The sequence below is a fragment of the Misgurnus anguillicaudatus genome, chromosome 19 (assembly GCF_027580225.2).
Source record: "Misgurnus anguillicaudatus chromosome 19, ASM2758022v2, whole genome shotgun sequence".
Lineage (NCBI taxonomy): Eukaryota > Metazoa > Chordata > Actinopteri > Cypriniformes > Cobitidae > Misgurnus > Misgurnus anguillicaudatus.
Window position 1 is genome coordinate 24,727,735 of NC_073355.2, and position 23,286 is coordinate 24,751,020.

The 23,286-nt window shown below is 36.1% G+C and overlaps 2 protein-coding genes across 2 annotated transcripts; both read right to left on the minus strand.

Annotated features, from left to right (window-relative positions):
* Positions 1-1,911: 1,911 nt before the first annotated feature.
* On the minus strand, positions 1,912-13,617 carry mpp2a (MAGUK p55 scaffold protein 2a). The gene is made up of 13 exons (XM_055193774.2): positions 13,509-13,617; positions 8,001-8,049; positions 7,231-7,328; positions 6,285-6,437; positions 6,039-6,194; positions 5,639-5,866; positions 4,383-4,514; positions 4,085-4,187; positions 3,348-3,416; positions 3,087-3,248; positions 2,800-3,002; positions 2,589-2,717; positions 1,912-2,493 (listed from the first exon to the last, which is right to left on the minus strand). Exons 2-13 carry the CDS (start codon positions 8,029-8,031, stop codon positions 2,317-2,319), a joined length of 1,641 nt encoding a protein of 546 aa, XP_055049749.1. The 5' UTR covers positions 8,032-8,049; positions 13,509-13,617; the 3' UTR covers positions 1,912-2,316.
* A 710-nt stretch (positions 13,618-14,327) lies between these two features.
* On the minus strand, positions 14,328-17,719 carry pyya (peptide YYa). Its single transcript, XM_055193802.2, has 4 exons — positions 17,563-17,719; positions 16,637-16,824; positions 15,165-15,245; positions 14,328-14,646 (listed from the first exon to the last, which is right to left on the minus strand). The coding sequence occupies exons 2-4, from the start codon at positions 16,822-16,824 to the stop codon at positions 14,622-14,624; spliced, it is 294 nt and encodes a 97-aa protein (XP_055049777.1). The 5' UTR covers positions 17,563-17,719; the 3' UTR covers positions 14,328-14,621.
* Between the last annotated feature and the right edge of the window lie 5,567 nt (positions 17,720-23,286).

Sequence of the window (23,286 nt, forward strand, 5' to 3'; positions counted from 1 at the left end):
TTCACTGCATTGTTAAGCCATGGTTACTATAGTAAAACCAGGGTTTGCCAATGAAAATCAATACCCCAAAACATGGTTCATTTTTGTAAGGGTATGTATGCTTTAATTCCCATGAGCTTTATCTTTTCTATACATTCTTTTGTATATCAGAATCAAACCCATATTCCCTTATATGCAAGAACACAGTGAAAAATAATATTCATTCAATTTACTCAATTTTTAAGGTAACTGGTCGCAATCAATTTATTTAAGCTACATTAAACAAAAAAAATTAGAAAAACAAAACAAAAAACATTTGTTTAAATGTAGCTTAAATAAATTGATTGTGACCACTTACCTAAAAAAAATTGAGTAAATTGAATGAATAATTTTTTCACTGCAGTTTGGTTAAATAAATATATTTTTACCAAGTTTAGTGCTCTCGATTTTAAACTATAGTTTTCATATTTGAAAGGTTTCATCTTATCAGAGGAGCTATTAAAGGCAAATATTGTATGCTTTCTGGAAATCACTTCTGGCCTGCAATTTGATGCTTTGCTCCTGGTCTGACATTGGATTTTTTTTACGACTAGATATCTTAAGGACAGGATTAGTTTGACAGTTAATGCCTTCTTGTAGCTGACAAATTTAGGAATGGTATGACTGGAACGTGATAGATCATAAGACACAAGTTGAGTTTAAAATAGATTAATTGGGTCATACCTTTTTATTGAGGTCCAAAGGGTTAACACATGCATTGTTTGTATTACATAATAATAGGTGATATTTTTTATTTTACATATCACAGTTAGTGTAAAGGACACTGATTTTAATTGACCCCAAAGATAATAGAAGGGTAAACTAGTTAGTGTTTTTCAGGGCTGTGATAATACAGCGTTACTCCATATTTAACAATCAGTGATGAGAGAACATTTACATAAATACAGTAGCATTATTAAACTAATCACAGACAAAACCATCTATGGTCCTTGAATACAGGTCACCTTATGAGATTTCTTCCGGAAATTGCTAAAGGTAACAACCTTATCAATTTTATGGCAAATGTGACCTCCTACAAATCATGCTTTGCTTCTGGGAATCTTTTTTAGTCTTCGCCATTGTCAATTATTCACGTATGGACACTTTATTTCCCCAAACATTTTATTTTAAACACAGGCATTTACAGATTGCGTTTTGAAAACATACAGTGATTTTGCAAGTGAAACATGATTTTAGCTTATACCATAATCTGATCAAATGTAGAAAATGTAATATCAAAACTAAAATTCTGATTCACACACACATTGCACATAAATATAAACAAAATAAACCAATAAACAGTAGCTGCCAGGATTCACAACAAATATAAACAGCCTGATCTCGCAAGAATTCATACATATTTTACGATTTGGCAAATTCGTACGAAGTGAATTGTACAAAACATGCGATTCCCAACCCTAACCCCAACATCACGGGGCAAAACCAAATTGTACAAAAATGAATGAATGTGGCCGTACGAATTATAGCCACCTTGTAAAATACATACGAATTGCCATGAGATATAGTTGAATATAATTGGCATGAATGATAATTGGTGAATATAAATTAGCATTTGAGAAAAATTATGCTTCTATAGAAAAGTAGAGAGGATTTGCCTGTAAGAAAAAGACATGTAGTCATCGAATAAGAATTTACACAATAATAAATACGTCATGATGTTTGTAGCTAGTAAGAGCAGATGACCTTAACACACAGACACATGCAGTGATTTTACACAAACGGGATCTTCAAAGGTCTTTATAAACAGTTCTTAATGTCATGCTCAAACACTTTTTTAATGTGTAAAAACGATGTTTGGTCTCTTGATCTTTTTTTTTAATGGAAAATTATTGCCACAAAATTGTTAAGAGGATATGCAAATATAAAGTTGACTAAACTCAAAGCTCTATAAAAACGGCCATCGGAAACCCCTACATGTCTGCGTAATACTGCACGATGAGTGTATCAAAATATTATTTTAGGCAATATGTGCCTACTGTTTCTATGATGTCCTCATCACAGTAATCTCAGTGTTGAAATTGTATTAGTCAATGTAAATATATTCCTTCCTAAAATAGAGCTGTATTGGGAATGTATAAGAAAACAAACTGTGGTTGACATGAGATGATGCAACTACAGTTTACTCTAACAGAGCCTAATAATAATAAAAATAGACTTCAGAGATGAAACACTGAGATGTTTAGTCTTTCAGACTGGTAACATTGGCACAAGGTTTATGATATGATCTGGGTAGCACTCAATACTTGCTGCTGTGCTGCGCTCCATCATGCTTTAAATTTAAAAGACCCACCCAACTGGGACCCACTGTTGAGCTCCCTTCAGTTTCTCTAATGCCGCCTTAAGGTTTCTGTATGACTGATCCAAGTCATCGTTTACTATGGTGAGGTCAAAGTAGGGTTCGTACACTCTCTGAATCTTGGCACTCTCATCCACCGTCCTCTTTATCTCTGCGTCCTGTTGATAAAAGCACATTTTTATTATAAGCAAATAACTCAATTCAATGACCTTATTTCACATGGAGTGCAAAAATACATAAAGCGGGCACTTACGGTTAGGTGTTTGGTCACCACACCTGCTTCAATCCCAGATCTGTTCATGGATTTTAGCACCTCAAACTCAGGGGCTTTGATGAACACCACGTATGGTAGAAACTCTGATGTCCTGAGAACCTTTAGGGCCTATATCAAAAAATTAATCTACAGTTAACTTAACCCTCTCATTGATGTTACGTTAACCTGTTGGCAGTCTGAGAGCCCATACCTGTGGGTTGACGTCCAGGATGCAGATGCGTCCAGCCTCTTCTACTTCGTGGATGGAGTCGATCTTGGTGCCGTAGAGGTTACCATCATATTCACCGTGTTCAAGGTAGCGGCCAGCTTTAATGTCAGTTTCCATCTTACTCCTGGATGTGAAGGCATACATCATACTCTCTCTTTCTCCTGATTTAGGCTTCCTAGAGGTGTCTGTGGACAGTTACATAAAATCACGTAAAATGTAGGAGTCTGTAAAAATGACTAGAGAACGGCACAAATTGAGATTAGACTCACAGGGAATAGTGGTGCCAAAGTGCTGAGGATCCGACACAAGCAACTTGTTCTTCAGGCTTCGTCTGCCCACTCCAGGCGCACCAATCAGAACCAGCGTCTTCCTGCGAAACGGAGGGACTTTTGCGACCTCCTCATAGATCAGTAACTCATGCCTGTCAAACTCTGTCAGAAAAAGTGAGAATACAGGAGACAAAAGTGAAGTTAGACGAGTTTCAAAAGACAAAATGAAAATATACATTTGTTTTTTAAACATAATCAAACCTGCATTTTTTGTGGTCAGATACATCATTTTCTTCTTTTTCTTGCCGACAATTCCAGTACAGAGATTAGCTGTAATACACATTCACAATATGCACTTTGTTGTTTTTAGTGTCAGATTAGTGCAGTTAAAAACCATTAGTATTACTTTATCTTACACTATACAGCTTTACATTATGAATGTCTAATGAAAGAATTACTACTGTAAAAGTTATAGGGAAGCATGAAGACACTTAAAATCCACTAGGGGGCAGTAATACACAAAGCAACCATTCCACAATAATGAATTAAAACTCTATTGTGTGGTATCCCAGACTGGGTTTAGATTAATCCAGGACTAGGCCTTAGTTATATTAGGGCATTTAAATAGTTTACATTACAATGAAACAATACTACTGTGCATCTTGAGATAAAACAATGGCACTGATATATGTTAAAATATGTGGTGTTTTTAAATTACATTTTAGTCTAGGACTAGGAAAAAACCCTCCCAATATAGTGTATAAACTAGTATCAAGGTATTATCAACAACCCCAGCATAATAGACAAACCCTGTGTGTGTAAGACAGATGTAACTAGTGGTGTGATTGATGGGGCTATGTTTGATACATGGGGGACCTGATAAATTCATTATGCTTAATTCATTATAGGTTATAAATTTACGATTCTTTTGATGATATTATTTGCTTATTAAAACTGCAGCTTTAAAGGGGACTAAAAAGAAACTAATTAAAGACCACCTGCTGGTGAAAGCTCCACATCTATTTTTACAAAAGCTTTCCTCTTCTCCTCCAGAAGTTGACTGGGAATCAGTCCAGCGCTGCCTCCCTCTACATGACTTGCCTGTGGGTATAGACGCAGGACTCTAATGGACAGCTCTCAGAAGGTAATTCACTCAAACATTGTTCTCTAATTCACTTTATCAATGTGATGTTGTTAGTTTGCTATAGACTGATCATTGACTTGTATACATATAATCATCACAATCAAAAAGTCATTTCAGTACAGTAATATTGTAATTGTTCTAAGCTGACCAACCTGCCACCAGTTGACATCTTCCTGGTTAACAATTTGAAGAATGTCTCCGCTTGAAAACCTTAGTCCCGCCTCTTTGCAAGGTATGAGGTTGTCATTGGCCGGATCATAATCAAAATGGCACTTCACAAAAACCTGTGATTAAAAGGATTTAAAGGTAACATTAGTTTAGATTGTCTACTTCAACAACCTGCAATATCTAACATAGTAACTGGTATCAGTATATCTAAGTTCAATGAATAAATTTTTTTTTTTGAAAAATTAGGTCAGTTCTCATACAGCTGTTGGACGACTGATGTGAATTAATCTACAGTTATAACAGCAGCAAATACAATGGGATCAGAAGTCAAATAGTAAAAAGCTAATAGTGGAGTGACTAATGTCTGCTGAGACACAGTTTTGTCTTCCAGCTCACAATCTTGTCTGTTCTCAGTAAAGCACACCTGGCTTTAACTGCTGGGATCATTCTGGTATCCATGACAACCAGCAGATAAAAACAAGTAGAAAGTAGATAGTGATATTGAGCACTATTAGTGAAACGTTTGTGTGCTTAAAGGCGGGGTGCATGATCTCTGAAAGCCAGGCAACCATGTCGGTAAGTAGACACTCCCCTTGCTGCTGATTGGCTACAAGTGTGTTTTGGTACTCAGCCCGACTCCCTTTTCCAAAGTTTTTTTCAAAAATCATGCACCCCGCCTTTAATGCTAGCAAATAATACTGCTTTTGACATGTAGGTACAGTACATTACACATCCATCTGTACTTGTGACCTGGACAAATATGATGGATATTAACACCCATTTGTAAATCGGGCTATTGTCGCCCAACATGCATAAGGGGGCGTGCACACCAAAGCTTTTACGCCTGCGGACGGCGTATGTTTTCAATTGTTTCCAGCAGCTAGCGTTTTCTTCCGCGCTGAAAACCGGCACTCTGCGGTTTTTCCGCGCTCAGAGTTAAAAAATATTTAACTTTGGGGGAAAAGCTCCGCTCGTCAATGTCAGTTCTCACACGGCCTTCCAATCACAGTGGAGGAGGGGCGGGACATTACCACAGCAACAAACCAGCTCACAGCTCAAGTATCACAGCTACCAAAGCGCTCAGCTGAAGAAAGCTGGCACTCAGCTGAAAAACAGCTGACATTCGGCGTCCTCCAGGTGTTTTCAGCTGCGTTTAAAAGTTTTGGTATGCAGGCCCCCTAACTATCGTGGGATTGAGACATTAAATATATCCTATTGTGTATTTAGTAGTAGATGGTACCTGTCTGGGTGGGTGTGGCTCCTGGTAACTGGGCAGGATTTTGAGCACCACGCTGCCGCTGGTCTCCTGTAGCATCTCCTGCAGCACACGTGGGTCATCACCAACCTCTTTCCCATTCACCTCTTTGATGATGTCACCCACATGGAGCAGACCCTGCTGATCGATCATCCCACCGTGAAGAATACGTGCAATCACAAGTTCTCCGTTCTCAATACGGAACGTCACACCCTAAAACAGAAACCAAGCCATTGCATTAAATGAACAGTAATGTACTGAACATCTCTCAGTTTTGTACAATTCCCTTAAAGTTATTTAAATCATGTAATAATAATAAATACAGACAATTTAAGATGAGCACTTTAACCATGATTTGCATAAAGAAACACTAAGCACAGCTCACCAAGTGCTCCCCAGCCACTTTCCGTATGCCCACCATGCGTATGGCATCAGCTGGTACCGGGATGCTGTTGATGGGCGGTTCCATAAAAGCACAGGGGCTGCTGGGCGGAGTCTCGCAAGTCTGGGCGGCCACAGAGTCGTGGGTCTCCAGCAGTGACTGATCAACAACAACAACAAAAAAAAGTGTGTCAGTCAATCAGATGATTCTAGTGTGATTTGACGCATTTGTTGAGATGGAGAGGTGTACCTGAAAGTGTGGCTGGTTGAGAATGTGAGAGAGCTCAGCAGCCGTGTTGCTGTGGTGTGTGAAGGGACTGAGCTCTCTCAGGATGTCCTGCACCAGCTCTACATTATTGTCCCTCACGGCCTCCAGACGCGTCTCCTCTAGGCTCTCTGGGCTCTGGGAATTTAACGCAAAAAAAGGTTTTGCTTTACAAATAGATTTTGGAAGCTCCTGCATATAGTAGCACTACAACGCGAAGTTACAGTGGTGTAATGTTTACTTGGTCTTAGGAGAGGCTAATAGGAAGCTGCATGTCTTTGTGCAGTTGTTATAAAAATGCATCTAAATATAACCCATCTAAATCTATTTAAAGGAACAGTATGTAGGATTGTGGCCAAAACTGGTATTACAATCACAAAACTTGTGGCTAAAACTGGTACTGCAATCACACAACTTACACAACATGACAACATAAACATCAGTTGAGGGCTGCAACTCCACTTTTTAAATGACAATATCCTGGCCAGACCACTGTTGTCAGTGATATAAGTATTTGAAATGAAAATGATTTCTTAATGTCTAATGACATATCAGGGCCATTTTATGATTAATTGATATACATATCTTACATACTGTTCCTTTAATATTGCATTTTGCTATTATTTATTTATTTATTTATTATTTGCTGCTTTTTTAATTATTATGCATGCAGTTTTATAATCTGATATTAATTAATAATAATTACTGTAAACAGCCATGCCACATTCTCTTAAACACTCATATACACTTAACCCTAAATTCCTGATGTTGATACAAAAAGTTCATGTTACAGTATGCATCACCTACGCTATACCACAGTTTAATTGTTACCCACAATACTGACATGAATAATTTCAGTGAGAAAAAATGACTGTTTAAGATTCTTTCAGGTGATTTACTGATGCTGGAGGTTAAGGGGTCTTAAACTGACCACTGGGCTCTCCATAATGCCCTTGAGGAAGATGAGGTCCAGATCATTTGCAGTGGTGGAGCTGTTGCTGTCACTCACAGTGTCCAGCATCTGGAGCACTGCAGAAAGAGAGAAAGAGAGAGAACTGGTCAAACATCTGGATCATCTCCATTAAACATACATAGACGCATGCATATATGTATTTTAAAGATATTTAAATATTAAAGCCTAATCATATTGCAATAATTAGGTAGTTACTAATAAACACTGAAGAAAATCTTTAATGTATACATTTAAATTATTGAAGAGTGTTCAATGACCCTCATCTCAAGGATTCATTTGTTTTGATTTACTCTATTATAGTCGCACTGCAGATTCCTGGAACACTCTTGCATATATTGACGCCAGAGGCACAACACAACATCAGTTTGCTTACTGAAGCAGCGCCATCTGCATTAAGGTTTAAAATATAGACACTTAAAGCTGCAGTGTTTCAATTCTGAATCCATGAGAGTTGTCACCAAATCAACTTAACTAAATAATGACAGATTATCCCTGCCCAAACTCAAGCCATTAGTTTAGCCAATGTCAATGTAATGGGCTGGTCAGGATGCTCAAACAAACACCAATATTTTAAAATCACAGAACCACAGCATTTACACTACGAATGGTTGACCTACTGTTGTCTCTAATCTGTGATAAGAGGAAATATTTTAATATTAAAATACAAATACATTTAAAGCCAAAAAATAAATATGATAAAGCCACTGAAGGTAAAGAAGGAGACTTACAATGCTCTGTGCCGGTGGCTGCCACGGGCATGATGTTTAAAATCTGCTACTATAGAATCAGAGGGAAAGATTTATAACATTAATATTCAACATTATCATTACTGTATGTGCAAGAGGTTACAGCAAACAAAAGAAGGATAGGCAGTCAAAAACAGTATTATATTACGGCTGGGCTCCAGTAGCAGAGAGGAGAAACTGGAGGGGGGCATTTAAGCTGTGGTTGATATGACAATCTATACAATGTATATGAGAAATGCAGCCTTTGTGGTGTGTTAGGAGATGTAAGGGGAAGAGAGAGAAAGAATGATTTTTGGGGAGGTGCATAGATTCAGCCCTGTCCCCCAAATGAAACAATGACAGGGAGCAGGTGCACTGGAAACAGGAGTTGAAGGGGAGGTACGAGAACACACAGATGAAGGGACTAAATTTAGAGTTATTTACTACACACTCCTAGAAATACTTAATTCTGATTGGTCAATTGCTCCATTGTGGGTTAGTGTTCTACAGTGCGCTAATCTCATGTCACTTATGGGTCATTCCACTGAATCGCTGCCATTTGCATGTTGTAACTCTTTAAAATTGAAGTTGATATTATTTTTCTATTTCAACACTAAATTTAATAACACACGTTTTACTTTTCAAAATGAGTATTGGTCAACCTCAGGTAACTAGTTTATTTTTTTTACATGGTTTCTTAATGGAGGATGGAGGCACTGAACGTAACAGGACTGAGTTTTTAGCGTAGATTTAGCAAATACATGAAATATAGCTGCAGTAAATATGTGCTAATAGCATAAAGACACTTAGCAAATTCTAGTGATTTACCAAAATGTTTTATTTTAAAATAATCTTATAACATCAAAGAACTAATATAGGTAACAGGACTGTACATTAAGGTTTACATTCATAGCATCAGTATCATAAAATATACAGAAAAGAAAATGAGAAAAGTGACTTTTGATCTTCATAGAGAGCAGGGATAGATAAAAAAGCTTTTTTTAGTGTTTTGTAGTTTCATTAATGTTTTAAAATATTTAGATAAAATTTGGTGTTAGATTAACATGCATGACACTTTGCTTAATAAAAAAATGTTTTTTGAAGTTAGTTTTCATGCATTTTTATATTTTTAATATCCTAGTGACAGCAATGTTACCCATTCGGTGAAATGACCCGTATCACTCTGCAGTCTCCTGTCACATAATACAATCATTTTTTACTCATGTCAGTATTTCACATCCTTCCCTGTGTTTTCTTTTTTGCTAACTAGTCATGAAAAAACTCTATTCAAGATGTTAATAGAGTCCTCCATTTTATGTCGTGTTCTGATAATGACCAATTGTACATTATATCTAATATATGGTAGAATATACTATATAACAAACATGGTAGAAAATAGGGCTGGCCTGGGCAAAAAAAAGATTTTTCGATTAATCGATTTTTTTTTTACGTGGTCGATTCAAAATCGATTCTCAAAGGTCACGAATCGATTTTCCCCCATATTTATTTTCGCAAACATTGAATGTAAGTTTAACATTAATCTGATTACTAGTCTGCTCAACTAGATATCACCCTCTGTCATTCGATAATTCAGTCTATATTCTAATATTTTCTAATATAATATAATAGTATAATAATATAATATTCTAATATAATATAATATTCAATAATCTATATTCATTGAGTTGAATCGAGAATTGAGTATAAAAACCAGCAAAAATCAGAATCGAACCGAGAATCGAATCAATTTGATAGCTTGTGAATCACATTTTAATCGATCTGGAACATTTGAATCGATCCCCAGCCCTAGTAGAAAAAATATGATACTTTAATCAAAACATTCATGTCAGTCATGATAACAGAGTTTCCATCATTCCCACATATTCCTGCTATGGGACACTGTGTAAACAGTCCCAGTAGGCAGGTACACTGATCCATTAAAGACCGGAAGGATCAGAAGAGTTAAAGACCTGACTCACCACACACGCACGCACGCACGCACGCACACACACAAACACACACACACACACACACACACACACACACACACACACACACACACACACACACACACACACACACACACACACACACACACACACCTAATCCAACTATTAGGCATGTAACTATTACTTATTTTATCGACCCGGACATCTGTTCCGCTTCAAAACATTTTCCCTTTGACAAGAGCTATTCTGTCTATCATATTACAAAACAGGATGTATTATGTAATTACAGTTCTAATGTTGTGCATAGAGGGCAGTAAATTACTTGTTTTAACCCTAAAGATCATTACAATGCATTACTTAAGCTTAAAGAGGGATCTTTCCATGAACATAAAAGATAAAGTAAAGCAATGAAAAGAAAGAAAATCCCCTAAATACATGCACACACATGTAATATTTCAACATACACTGTATGACGAAGTTGGTTGCTATAGTAATGTTTTTCTCCCACACATTACATAGGTTATTAGATCTCCTCGAGATCAAAAATTATACTGAACAATTAGGGTCAATGCACAATATAGAGTTAACTACTAATTTAAACATGCATCTCCTGCCAGAACTTTATAACCTTTATAACAGATTCTATTCACACAAAATGGAAATAGAAAAAAGTAATGTGTTCTTCGATGATGTTGCTTTGTGATGGCAGTGTGAAAAACTGTTGTTTATGTTGCTCTGAGATCAGTCCCAGCAGGATGGAGAGGTCAGACTTTATACACACCTCTGTCTCATTCTCACACTCTTGCGTATTTACAAGAATGACAAGGTGAAAAGTCATGCTGCTACACTGGGAAGTGTCAGTTCCATTCAGAGTCGCACTCATATAAATCATACTGAGAAAATGTCACAACTAACTTATTTTCAGCATCTTTTTTCCTTGTGCTCTCTTTTGCTGGATTTATGGATGCTTTAAAACCTTCAAGCATTTCTAAATGATATCTGTTTATCCACCAGTTACAGATCACCCTCAGGACTTCAGCTTGCTTTTATTAACTCCCAAAAAACAAATAGATCTGGCACATTCTTCCAGACTGAGTTTTTATGCACTTTCAATTCTGCTGGGTTATTTTAAAAGAGCACTTATTGTCCGATTCACGATTTTTCATTTCCTTTGGTGTGTAAGTGTGTATTAGTACATGTTTACAATATGCAAAAGGTACAAACCCCAAAGTAAACAATGACACGAGTTATCATCTCCAATGTAAATCTCTTTACACTACAACAAACACACGGATTGTAGGCAACAGTTTACTTCCTGGGATTGGTGATGTAGACAAGACCGATATTATCATAATTCCTCCCACTTCAGACTCACAGCATGTAAGTTAACTCCTGTCAGCATTGCATTGTGAGCTAATCTCTAAAACATGGTAAGGAGCATCACATTTAAGGCTGATGTCAGAGGTATTCAGGGCAATCACAACGTACAAATTAGCTGGCCAATCAGGGACACAGAGTTTTCAAATCTGTGCGTTTCAGGAAGAGAGTGAAATCTGGAGCTACAAAAATGTAAGGTATGTGGAAAATAATGTGTTTTTTGAACCATAAAAAACAGCACTGAGTTTCATTTAAATACTACTTGACAAACTACATAATTCACACTGTCATAAATCGAGTTTATAAAAATACACTGTATGAAGCATCTGTATTAAGCTTAGTTTGAAAATAATGTTTCTTAACTCTTTAACCGGGCACACACTACAGGACTAATTTACCCAGATTTTCCCCCATCAAGAATCTGAGAGAAAATCAGGTGCAGGACCTTGATTATTCGCAATGTTTGGCTCAGATTATCATGTTATATGTGAAGTTTACAGATCAAATCTCCCGCTCTACTCGCAACAAAACTGGGCCGCCCCGATCATATCAAGCATTTTTTGATTTTTAAATTTTATATTGGAATTATTACATCAGTACTTTGAGAGACAAAGGTGAATGACAGATCTTTTGAAATAGCAACTGCAAAAAAAGCTGCTGTACGGTTCTGGTAGACAGCGGAGATGGAGAAACGGCAAATGATTTGAGGAAATAACTTGACTGCCTGAATAAAGCATTTGTGAAAACGCATGAAGGTTTCCATTAAAACCAAGAGTATAGAAAGCTGTCAACATAAATGTAAACATTAAAAAACAATAGTAAATGTGTCAATATGTTTAATCTGTTTCCCCCTGAGGTGCATAAAGTGCTCCCTTTGCTACAACCAGATTTCATAACTGACCAGGATTTTAAAAATTTTGTAGTAAACCCCGAACTAAAAAAAAAATTATTCCACCAAGAATTTCTGAAGAGAGAGAGACTGATCTCATGATGAGAGATATTTGACCTCATCATTGACATCTCCAAGAGTGTTCATCCAAACAGCAGGAGATGCTAAAGTGCACAATCCAATCTCATTACTATTAGGACAGGGTGCAGTGTGTTTTGGTCAGGTATAGATGCAAGCTCAGCATCCGAGATAGATCCCCTGAGAGAAGGCACGGGGACGTCTCTTCCAGTCCTTTGTTAGAGGGATTGTGAATTTATTATGCCTTGGCAACTCCTGAGCCCCCACATCATTTTCACTCCCATTTTTCCTGAGTCTCCTGTGCTAATGACACCCCGGTTTGGTCCCAACCCACATCACATGAAGCCATGCTCTCCATCTGCTCTCCAGGGCCAGAAAAAGGCAGGGCCCATCTGTTAACAACACACACAAATACAGGCCTGCTACCCCTTTAAGAAACCATGCCAGAATATCATTTTGGTCTAATCGCCTGTGTTGACAAAACATAAATATTCATAGGTATTAAAATGACAATATCTAATATTAACCCCCTAAAAAAATCATGTCACCACCAGCTGTAATCTAATTCAGAATCCCATTCCAGGTAAACTGCACTTTTCTTTCTACATGTAAGGGAAGGCTGTGAAAACTAATAAAAAACATTATTGGTTTCATTCATTGTGGTTTTAAGTTATTATCATTGTATAGAAAGACATGTCTGAAAATAAGGAGTGATGAGCTACAATAATGTCTCTTCTCTGAAGTTCCCACAGTGTAGAAAATAACGAGTGTGCGTTTTTCTATTTTTCATCTTCAATAATAGCTAAGATACTACACATAACAAGATTACAACACTAAATGTATTTTTACATTGACTTTATGATCACTGTTCCTGAGAGACAACGCGAATGCCAACAATAACGGAGCGAGATTGGCTAACAATTTGATGCAACGATAACAACTATTCGCATCACCATTCATATGGCGAATGAAAGAAAACAACGCGGATGAAGAACAGCAGTAATATCAAACGTAAATGTGTATTAAACAACAAATTAATATTTTATCTATCAACAATACCAGATATAACAATTACAATACCACGGGACGGCGACAAATACTCTTATATCGAACCAATTACAATTTAAATGCGCATTATATATCAGTATCGTTACAATAAATCATTTCAAAGGCAGAAAACGCCTAAAATATGTGTATTATTAAGTTAAAAATACCAACCTTTGTCGTATCGTAGACTCTTGGTTATGTTGTTTTGATTATGTGAGGTGTCTGAACCGCTACAAAGCATCAAATCAGAGTCTCGCCATTACGTAGACATAAAGGGGCAACACTGAAATGTCTCAGTAGGTGGGACCCACCAATTTAATGTCAGGCTACGGACTCTGGTACAAACAGAATGTTCTCGACAGCCGACCTGCTTTAAATATTCTGCGCTCATTTACATAACACTGCAAATCTGCGTGTTATGTAAAGCGTGCAGTTATTGTTCGGTGTGGGCTTAATGCGATTCCTTGTATAATAATGATATTAAAACAATTTATTTTATCTTACTAAAATATTTTAAATCATATTTTAATAAACCATACATTGTCTAAAGGTCGTTATTATTTAAGACAGACACATTTAATGAATATAGACCTAGGCTACATATAATTTTGTGTCATAATCATAGTTTTTGGGACGTAAGATGTACATTTTATAAAATGTATGCAATTCGTAGTTTTGATATTTATATGTGGGGGGTCGAACATAGTATATTAAACATCGTAGGGGGACATCTGCTGGTCATTCAGAAATAACCTTATAAAGACTGAAAGTATTTGGAAATAGGGTAATAATCATAGAGTTATGATTGAGTAATCACGTTATAAATGCAAGCTAGTTTGTAAAAATTAAATACAATGCAATAGTTCTTACAGTAGCCTATCCCACATATTATAATGCATTTTTATTTATATGCATTTTATTTTTATTTTTCCATTCTCTGCGCATGCAGCAAAGAAAGAGCCTTGGTCAAGGACACGAAAACAAAATATATTCATCCAATAAACTTTTAATCACCTAGAATAATTTACATGGTACAAACAAAACACACATGTTTTGTATGACACAATGAAGTGTACACATATACAGTTTCCTTCATATTTTCTATTATAATATATTATATACAGTTAAAGAGATTTGTTCAGTGCGCACAAAAGAAAAGGAAAACAGACTATGCACTCAATAAAGAGGTGAATGAGATTCTCTGATGATGGCTGGCTCTCATATGGATGTCTGGAGGCACAGGAGGGCTTAGCTCAGGAGTCAATGCACAGGGGTCACTAAACTTCACCACATGTAAGAGTCATCATATCTGAAATAAAGGGACATATTTGTTAAATACAACATTTATATTAAAGATAAACCTTTTCATCACAATCTTTAAATGATCTAAATTCTAACAGTTTATCTAATAAATTGTTTTCAGATGACTAATCTCAGTATCATCTTTTTAAAGGCCAAGTTTAAAGCTGTTAAATGCCAAGGCCTATCAAATATTCTGTGTGTGTGGTGTTTAATAGCCCACTTCCATCCTGACGGAAAGAAAAAGGAAGCCAGGGCTCCCATCTGTCTCCTCGTTCCTCAACAGGTGTGAAAAAAATATGACTTGTTTCCTTCTTCCAATTATCACACGAGCCATCACCATTCATGATGATTTTCCACAAATAAAACTAAGTTCATATTAAGTGCTTTTTCCCCAAGCACCACATACCCTGAAGTGACTTATGAATCAAAATTCATACAATATCCCTATTATTGACATTACAGCTTACTTTAAAAATGCATGCAATTAAAAGCTACTTCACAATTTCATGAAGTCAGGGCTCTGACCTTGATCTCTGTTTGCGCACTGTGTCATCCCCGAAAAGCAGCTCTGCCATCACATCCTCTGAGGTGGACCTTTTCCCATACCTATGAGTAAGAAAGTGACAATTTATTCCCTTATTACCTCACACACAACCGTGTAACTTGGCTGAGTACATTTCACTTTTAGAATAATGATCTCAAATTGCTCACACAATGAGCTCATTGTGATGTGTGAAAGTGTCACGAAGAAAAGCCAGAATGTGAAGAACTAGTCAGACCACTTCATCTGTCAGTCACCGATCAGCCTACAAAAACGCTCTAAATCTAATTTAGCAGTTAAATGTTTCTAGACCCCCTGTCAGCCGAATGTGCAGGAGTCACATCACCTGGAGAGCTCTGACACAGAGAAGAACATAGCAAGTATTTTAATGGCTAATTTTACCGATAACATACACGACAGATATAAAGTCTTAAAAAGACACTTGATGGATTATAGGGGAAAATGCCAGACTCTTCTTCCGCTTCAGACTGATTAAGACTTGGTAATAACATTTTCTGCGTTCCCCTTGGGCTTTCTTTTACAACTGCACCTTCGAGATAAATATACTAAGACAAGAAGTCCATCACTCAGAGAAAAAAAAGCAATTTCATGCTTACATTCCTTCTCAATAGATGCTTGTGAGTAACATCAATGCATTTGAGACAAACCTAATGTGACAGTTTTTTTAGGATGACTTCTGAATGACTGAAATGACTTTTACAGAATCTCACCTGCTCCCCGTTACATCAGAGGTGCTTTGTGAAGAAGTCAATATTTACTGTTAAGATTTACGGCTTCAACTTTTTAAACTCAAAGCCTTCTGGAATTCATCCCTATTGTTATTTAGATTTCTGATAGACGAAACTGGGTGTCAGAGGCTGAAATTAGGTCCTCTCTCAAAATATCAACGCAGTATGCAAAAGAGAAAATATACACTGAAGTATATTACGGAGAGGAAAAATCATTGACCGCACATTTTATTGGAATTGTTTGCATCTCAAATGTCAAAGACCTGTTAGGAGAGCATAAATATGTAAATAAACACTGCTATAGGGCAGACCGGAGAGAGATATCAATCTGTGATAGACCTTATCTATCTTACAGGCTTCTCAGAGGTTTTATCACACAGATTTGTTTCATAGAGAGCCTCTGGCCATTCAGAAGTGGACTATAATGAAATTACAGAGTCCTACTTTAGAACTTGGTCATTTTTTATTAAACAGTAACAGAACAGTGGAAATGATTTTACAACAGGAGATGATTTTAATCATAGTCACCTGGTCAATGTCTAAATGGTGAGGTGTTACAAACACAGTAACAGGTATGAAATGGTCTTTTGGCATATATGAAATTTGTTAGTGTAGCAAAACCATGGTTAGTTTGTGGTAACCATGGATCAGCTATAGATTTTTTTTGTAGCAAAATCAATTTGTGGGTATATTGGTGGCTCGCTCACCTTTGTCTCGTGATTAGGTTGATGTAATGTCTCAGTGCGGTGTAATATTTGGCCAGGTCCTCTGGCGCAGCGTCTTCACCAGGGTTCTCTGGTTTGGGCGGATAGGCATCCACAAATGTCCCGAGACACAGCAGCACGCACAAGACGAGAGTAGCGATGACGGTCCAGGGCTTTAACATGACAGCCATCTGAAAGAGAAAAAAATATGATTTCTTGCATCGAATAAACCACGTGTAATTAATTTACAAAACTGGATTATAGTGTGATGTGCGCAGTGAATGATGCGTCAGGTTTTTTATGCTAGTCGTCGTGTAAAACCCGGTTGTGTAGAAGTTTAATGCAAACTTGTTACAAAGGTTCGTGTGCATATAGGAAAGTTAATTAATGCCTTTCTGTAATAAGAAAATATTTGTCAGAAGTATAGATGAACTAAAAGACAAAAAAAACTAAATAACGTAAGCAGTAGGCTATAAATAATTAACGCAACTTTATACAATTATGCATTTAATTAAATGTGTAACTTTCTTAACAAATAGTAAAAAAACTATTGTCTGATGTCTTCTATGATCTCGTTTACTGTGTACTATCAATGCCATTTTTCTAGTCATTTGAATGTGAGCTTAAATAATATTGTTAAGCGCAAGCTGATGTGATTGCTGTCCGTGGTGCTGAATGTGCTTACAGTAAAAAAAAGATAAACTCGTTAACACGTCTTATGTATCCTTCATAAAAAAAGAGAATTTAACAATAGCAAAATAATAGTAACAGATTTTTCCTCATAAAGCCCAAATTGGGTGACCGTATTCAATCGTTTTAGTAAAATATCAATAAAAGGCTAAAGAAAATTTAATTTGGCGGGTCCACAAGTAGACTATTATTCACTTAACGATCACCTTCAAACAAATAAAATACCAAGAAAAACTTACTTTCAGCAGCTATAGAGTTTATGTACAGTTCTTTCTGTGGACTGGTTATGTGAATGTTCTTGTTCCAAAGCTCTTCGCCTGCTTCTTTCGTGAGGTCTTTCAGAAATAAGAAGTTGTCCACTCACGGATGTCTTATAGCACACCGGCACCTCAAGGGCTTTATATACTGTGCAGTGCCTTGCGTAAACAGGAGACGCGCGGTGGAACTGACAGGAGCTCTGCCCCCAACACCACATCTAACGTCACTCATAAAGACATTACAACTCGTCACACCCCACATGGAAAATATCGTAGTTCAGTAAAACTACTATAGTAGTACAATACTCATACTGTATAGTGAATGTTGTAATATACTTTAATATTAAAGTTCAAAAACAAATTTACCACAGTAAATACTCACATATGCTCCTGTGGGGCTATACACTTCATTGTGATTGTTCTTGATGCTCGGTTACAGCAATATATTTTAATTAAATCAGCCAACTTAAACTGATTTGAAGCCTGTAAGACTTTCATACCACCTCTAATTTAATCTAACATTAGCTATGTATCTTATACCTTTATGAAAGTTGCTTATTATGTTTCTCCATTATGAACTGATAGATGAGTTTGTACAAAGTTTTAATTTCTTTTAATCATTTAATATAAATGATCGAGTGGGCATCAGTGTGCAGAAATAACAGCAGATAACACTCCATACAAAGTGTCCACCTGATTGCAATGACCAATCAAACCCAAGCGTGCAATAAAGCAATCAAGTTTGCAGGTTCATCTCAGTTCACATCTGAACTAGTTGACCGCACAGCTCAAATGATCTTTTGTAGGACAGTCCACTTCTTAAATTGTAGTTAATCATGTCTTTTTGTATAATAGTACATAACCTCATTGGAACTGGTGAGCTCTAAAAAAATACCGTACTTATTCGTCCAGTTCAACAAAACATTTTTTTGTAAGTGGTAGAAAGTTTGAATACAATTAGTAATCTGATTTAAAATGCTCTACATTTTAAACAATGTGATCATTTTGCAGGTCTTGTGAAATAAAGATGCTTCACAGCAATGCCATAGAAGAACCATTTATGGTTCCCCAATTATGTTCCTAAAACACCATTTCCCTCTTACCTTTTCATAGTCTTTCAACCATTTTCCACCACAGAGAACTTTTTGGAATCTTTAGGAACCATTTCAAAGGAATCTTTATTTTTAATTTTGTATTATGAGGTCCACAAAAATGAAGAAAATGTATCCATTCTGATGTCTGATTTTAAAACGATATACTCACATAGCAAATTATGAATTAACATTTTAAAGTGACACATTTTCATTAGTTCAAAATTAAATTTGTAATAAAATAATATTTAAAAATAAATGACAGAAACATGATATTCCATGTCTTTTTTTTCAAAATACAATTACTTTAATGTTGAATGTCATTACTGCATTTGCATGTTCCCTTCAGGCATCTGTAATAAAACCTGTTACCAACAGACGGATAATGTAGCTTTTTAATGCCTCCACCAACAACTTTGTGATTCGTTTATGTCTTTATTTGAGTTTGCATTCGTATCTCGATAACATTTATAAGTATGGTTTAGTTACATTAGGCACAAAAAGAAAACAGGATAATTCATAATATACATTAGAGAAGCAGACCGATCACTGACTTCATGTGGTTTTGGGGAAATTTCTTGTGCAGTCACTAGTAAATGGACAAGAAATGTTGCATCCAGAAAAACTAATCAGAGTTCATTTAGTAAAAGAGTGCACAATATGGTGCTTTGTATAAGATTGCAAGACGAGAGTAAGATAGTAGTTGTTAGTCAGGATTTCAAATTGTACATAAATGTTAATAGTTTTCCATAACACATAATCGTATTGTTTAATAATGCTTTTTATGTTCGACTATGTCTTATCATGTATAACATTGTCCATTATTAAAAAGGTCCATTAATATCTGACTCATTGTGAAAACAGTCAGCGTTGAGTTCCTTGAATCAACTTTTTTTCTGTTGTCGTCTCATGTCTGCTACGTCAGGATACTGGATTTAGTCTCACCGTGGCTGACGTGGGCTGCTCCCTTGTACGCGAGCCCCCCACCCCTAAGCACTCTAATCGTCCAATCACATCATGGGAGACGTCAATGGGGCTTGCTCATTCTAACTGCTCCTCTACAGCTATGTGATGATGATGTTCAAAAGCTTCGCAGTTTGGAGACTTTTTCATCCCCCTCAAGGTGTGATCTTGTCATTCAGTCTGAGACACCAACTCTGAGACCCCACAATCAAAACTCACACTGACTCAAGAGTCACCCACACATAGGCCTGAGTCTTCAATGAACAGCAATGTTATGAGGGTTACAACACAGTTTTTATTTAGAAACATATACAAGTTTGTTTTCGTATGTCCTGCTGTGGGATACGAGAACCCAGTGTATGTTTTCGCAAACATCCGGCTTTGATGCATGACTAAGATGGTGCACATGAGAGCTATTCAACTCAGTTCTTAACATTAACAAATAAAGTAAAACCAACAATTAATTAAAAAAAGTGTGCTTTATTTGATTTATAACTAACTATTACCAATAAAGCAATTAACAAGTGAGGCCAGATGTCTTTATGCTACCTTTAAATATTCTGCAACAGTATCTTACCCGTCTAACATTTTAAAATGTCATACAGGATTGTAATGAATGTAAGTGACAGTAATACTTTTGCAAGTGACAACTAAATTAACCTATTTCTTGCTTTGTAAGAAGAAAAATGTCATCCTTCAACCTTTTATAGACTATACTATAGTTGTTAATCAAAAGATACTGTCAAAGCAACATCAAACAATCTGAATAAAATATGCAGATTCAAAATGTGACTACACATTTAGTTGCATGGTACGGTGTCACATATCCCATCTGTTTGTTAATTAGTTATACATATGTTAAAGCTGGGCAACCTGGCTAAGTGCAGAATATACAATAGAAAGGATATAAAGGTTTGTATATCTTTAACAAGATATTTTACAGATGCACAAGGTTTTATATATAGAACTTTTTGATTTAATATTATAAATCTATTTATTAAAAAATCTTTGGGTTAAATCTATTTTTCTTATGATTTAATGTCAAACGTCAGAGTGACTATAAAAGAGACATTGATTAAATATTTTAACTTTCTTTTCTGAAATATTTGAAGCTTTCATTTGTCAACATATAGCGTATACAATGGTGAGACTAAAGCAATTAATTTGTTTATAGTTTTTAGTCCTGGAGGGTAAACATTGTTCCAACTATATTAAAATGATAGTTTACCCAAAATGCTGTCATCATTTACCCACCCTCATGTTATTCTTAACATGTATGAGTTTATTTTCAAGAAAATATTTTGATAAATGATGGTAAGCACACAGTTGACGGTACAGGTACCCATTGACTTCCATAGTACTTGTTTTACTATGGAAGTCAATGGGTACCATCAGGCGTGTGCTTATACCATCATTTATCAAAATATCTTCTTTTGTCTTCAACATATAAGGAAACTCAAACAGGCTTGGAACAGCATGAGAGTAAATGATGAAAGAATTTTCATTTACTTATTTATTTGCATTTCATTTTCATCCCTTATATGTAAACCGAAGCATTGAGAACTTTGCAAGTGTACAGGCAGTTTATTAAAAAGAAACATTTACCGTTCACGTCTGGATCACATATCCATGCGGGCGCCATCTTGGGAAAACTAAACTCTCGCGTGAAACGTTGTTGCCCTGAACAGGTGTTGTGCTTTCACGCGAGAGTTCGGTTTTCCCGGGGTGGCGCCCGCATGGATGTGTGGTCCGGACGTGGACGGTAAATGTTTCTTTTTGGTGAACTGCCTGTACACTTGCAAAGTTCTCAATGCTTCGGTTTACATATAGAGACCCTCATTGTGCTACAGTGTAAGTGTGGGGTTATTTTGAGCATTATTAGTAGTATAGACATAGCGATTTCGTTTTTAATGCACTGAAGCCCCGAAGGCTACCATAACATGCTAATTTGCGTTTAACAATAACACTGGTCACGTTAGACTAGCATGAAAACAAACTCCAGTGAACGGTCGAACTCGGTACACGTTTGTTATTAACCCTAGGATCATTTCAAGGCGGAATTTCCCTTTAACTACAGTACAAGCCTGTCAATTCCAAGTCACAAAAATTTAGATCAACTCTCAGAAGAAAACCAGAAAAACAAATACACTTGAACAAAGTACTTTTCCGGACATGTAATGTATAATCAGCCTGATCTAACAAGAATTCGTATGTATTTTATGAGTTGGCTAATTCGTATGAATGTGTACGAAGTAAATCATACAAAAAGGTACGATTATCATAAAAACAATAATGAAACTACAGAAACATATTACGACTGTGGTTGTATAAATTGCCATGAGATTGCTTTGAATGTATCATATTTGTAATTATGCTAATATATTGTATATTGACTAAAAATATAACCATTTAAGTGTTTATTTGAGTTTTGAAGTGTTTACTTGAGCTTTTCCTGGATAAAATTCAATGACTCATTTTTAATGAGCAAAAGATAGCACTAACATAACTTAGATTATGGTTATAAAATACATTCTTTCTTCAGTACACTTCTTTATTAAATACAACAAAACACGTCTCCACAGCATATCATTACATACTATCCATGTGTGTGCTATTGTATTATCTTGTTTCAGCATGAAGCAGTGACTAATACAATTTCCCGTTCATTAATACAGAAGTTAATTTAATTAGAAGTGTGATTTTCTTTCTTCCAAACTTGTTCCCGGAAACAAACACCACTTTATCTTGCACAAGAAAATCACTGATCTGATGGAATGACACACTCAAAATAGAAATTCATGCACAAATTTTGTTTTACAGTAAACTGACCAACTGTGTTGGAGAATGGGCTATGGTGACTCAGTGTTGAAATTCTGAGTGTTTATTTCACTGCCTCCTCACACAGTTGTGTCACATAATCGACTAGCCTTTTATTAGCACAATAAAAACCATGACAAACTGTGTGTTCGCCATTTACACAAATCCCAAATGTCCCTTTGATTTATTGAGGATTGTTCTATTGGATTCAAACACCTATCGCAGGTAGTTATCCTCCGGGACAGGTTATAATGGGTGATATATGTCCTTTTTCATAATTCTGCTTGGACCTAGCTTCTACATTTCGTTCATTTTAGAATGGACACACATTTAGCCTAAAGTTGATTTTTTCTGTATGATTAGTTAATAAATACATGACATATGACAAAAAAGTCTACTGCACATGTTTAAATCATCTTGATATGCAACCTGATCTCACGAAAATCCGTGTTACGGATTTGAGCTTTTTTCGTGACGGGACCAAGGATGTCTTTTCCATGTCACTCCCACGATTTCTCGTGTCATTTTATGTATTGTTTTCTCAATGTTTTTTCCTATTTACTTACCATTGTCGCTTGGGGTTAGTACACGCTATAGTTTATTTTTAACCCAATGCTGCACTGTCAGAAATAAAGGTATAAAACTGTACCTTTTCAGTCACTGAGGCTGTACCCTTTCATAAAGTACAGCTTTGCACCTAAGGATTTCATTTTAATACCTCATACTGGGGCAAAAGAGAGCTTATTAGTACCTCAAAAATCCATATTAGTATCTCAAAGGTACATATTGGTACTACATGTATATCTGTACCTAATGGTCCATACAATTACCTTTT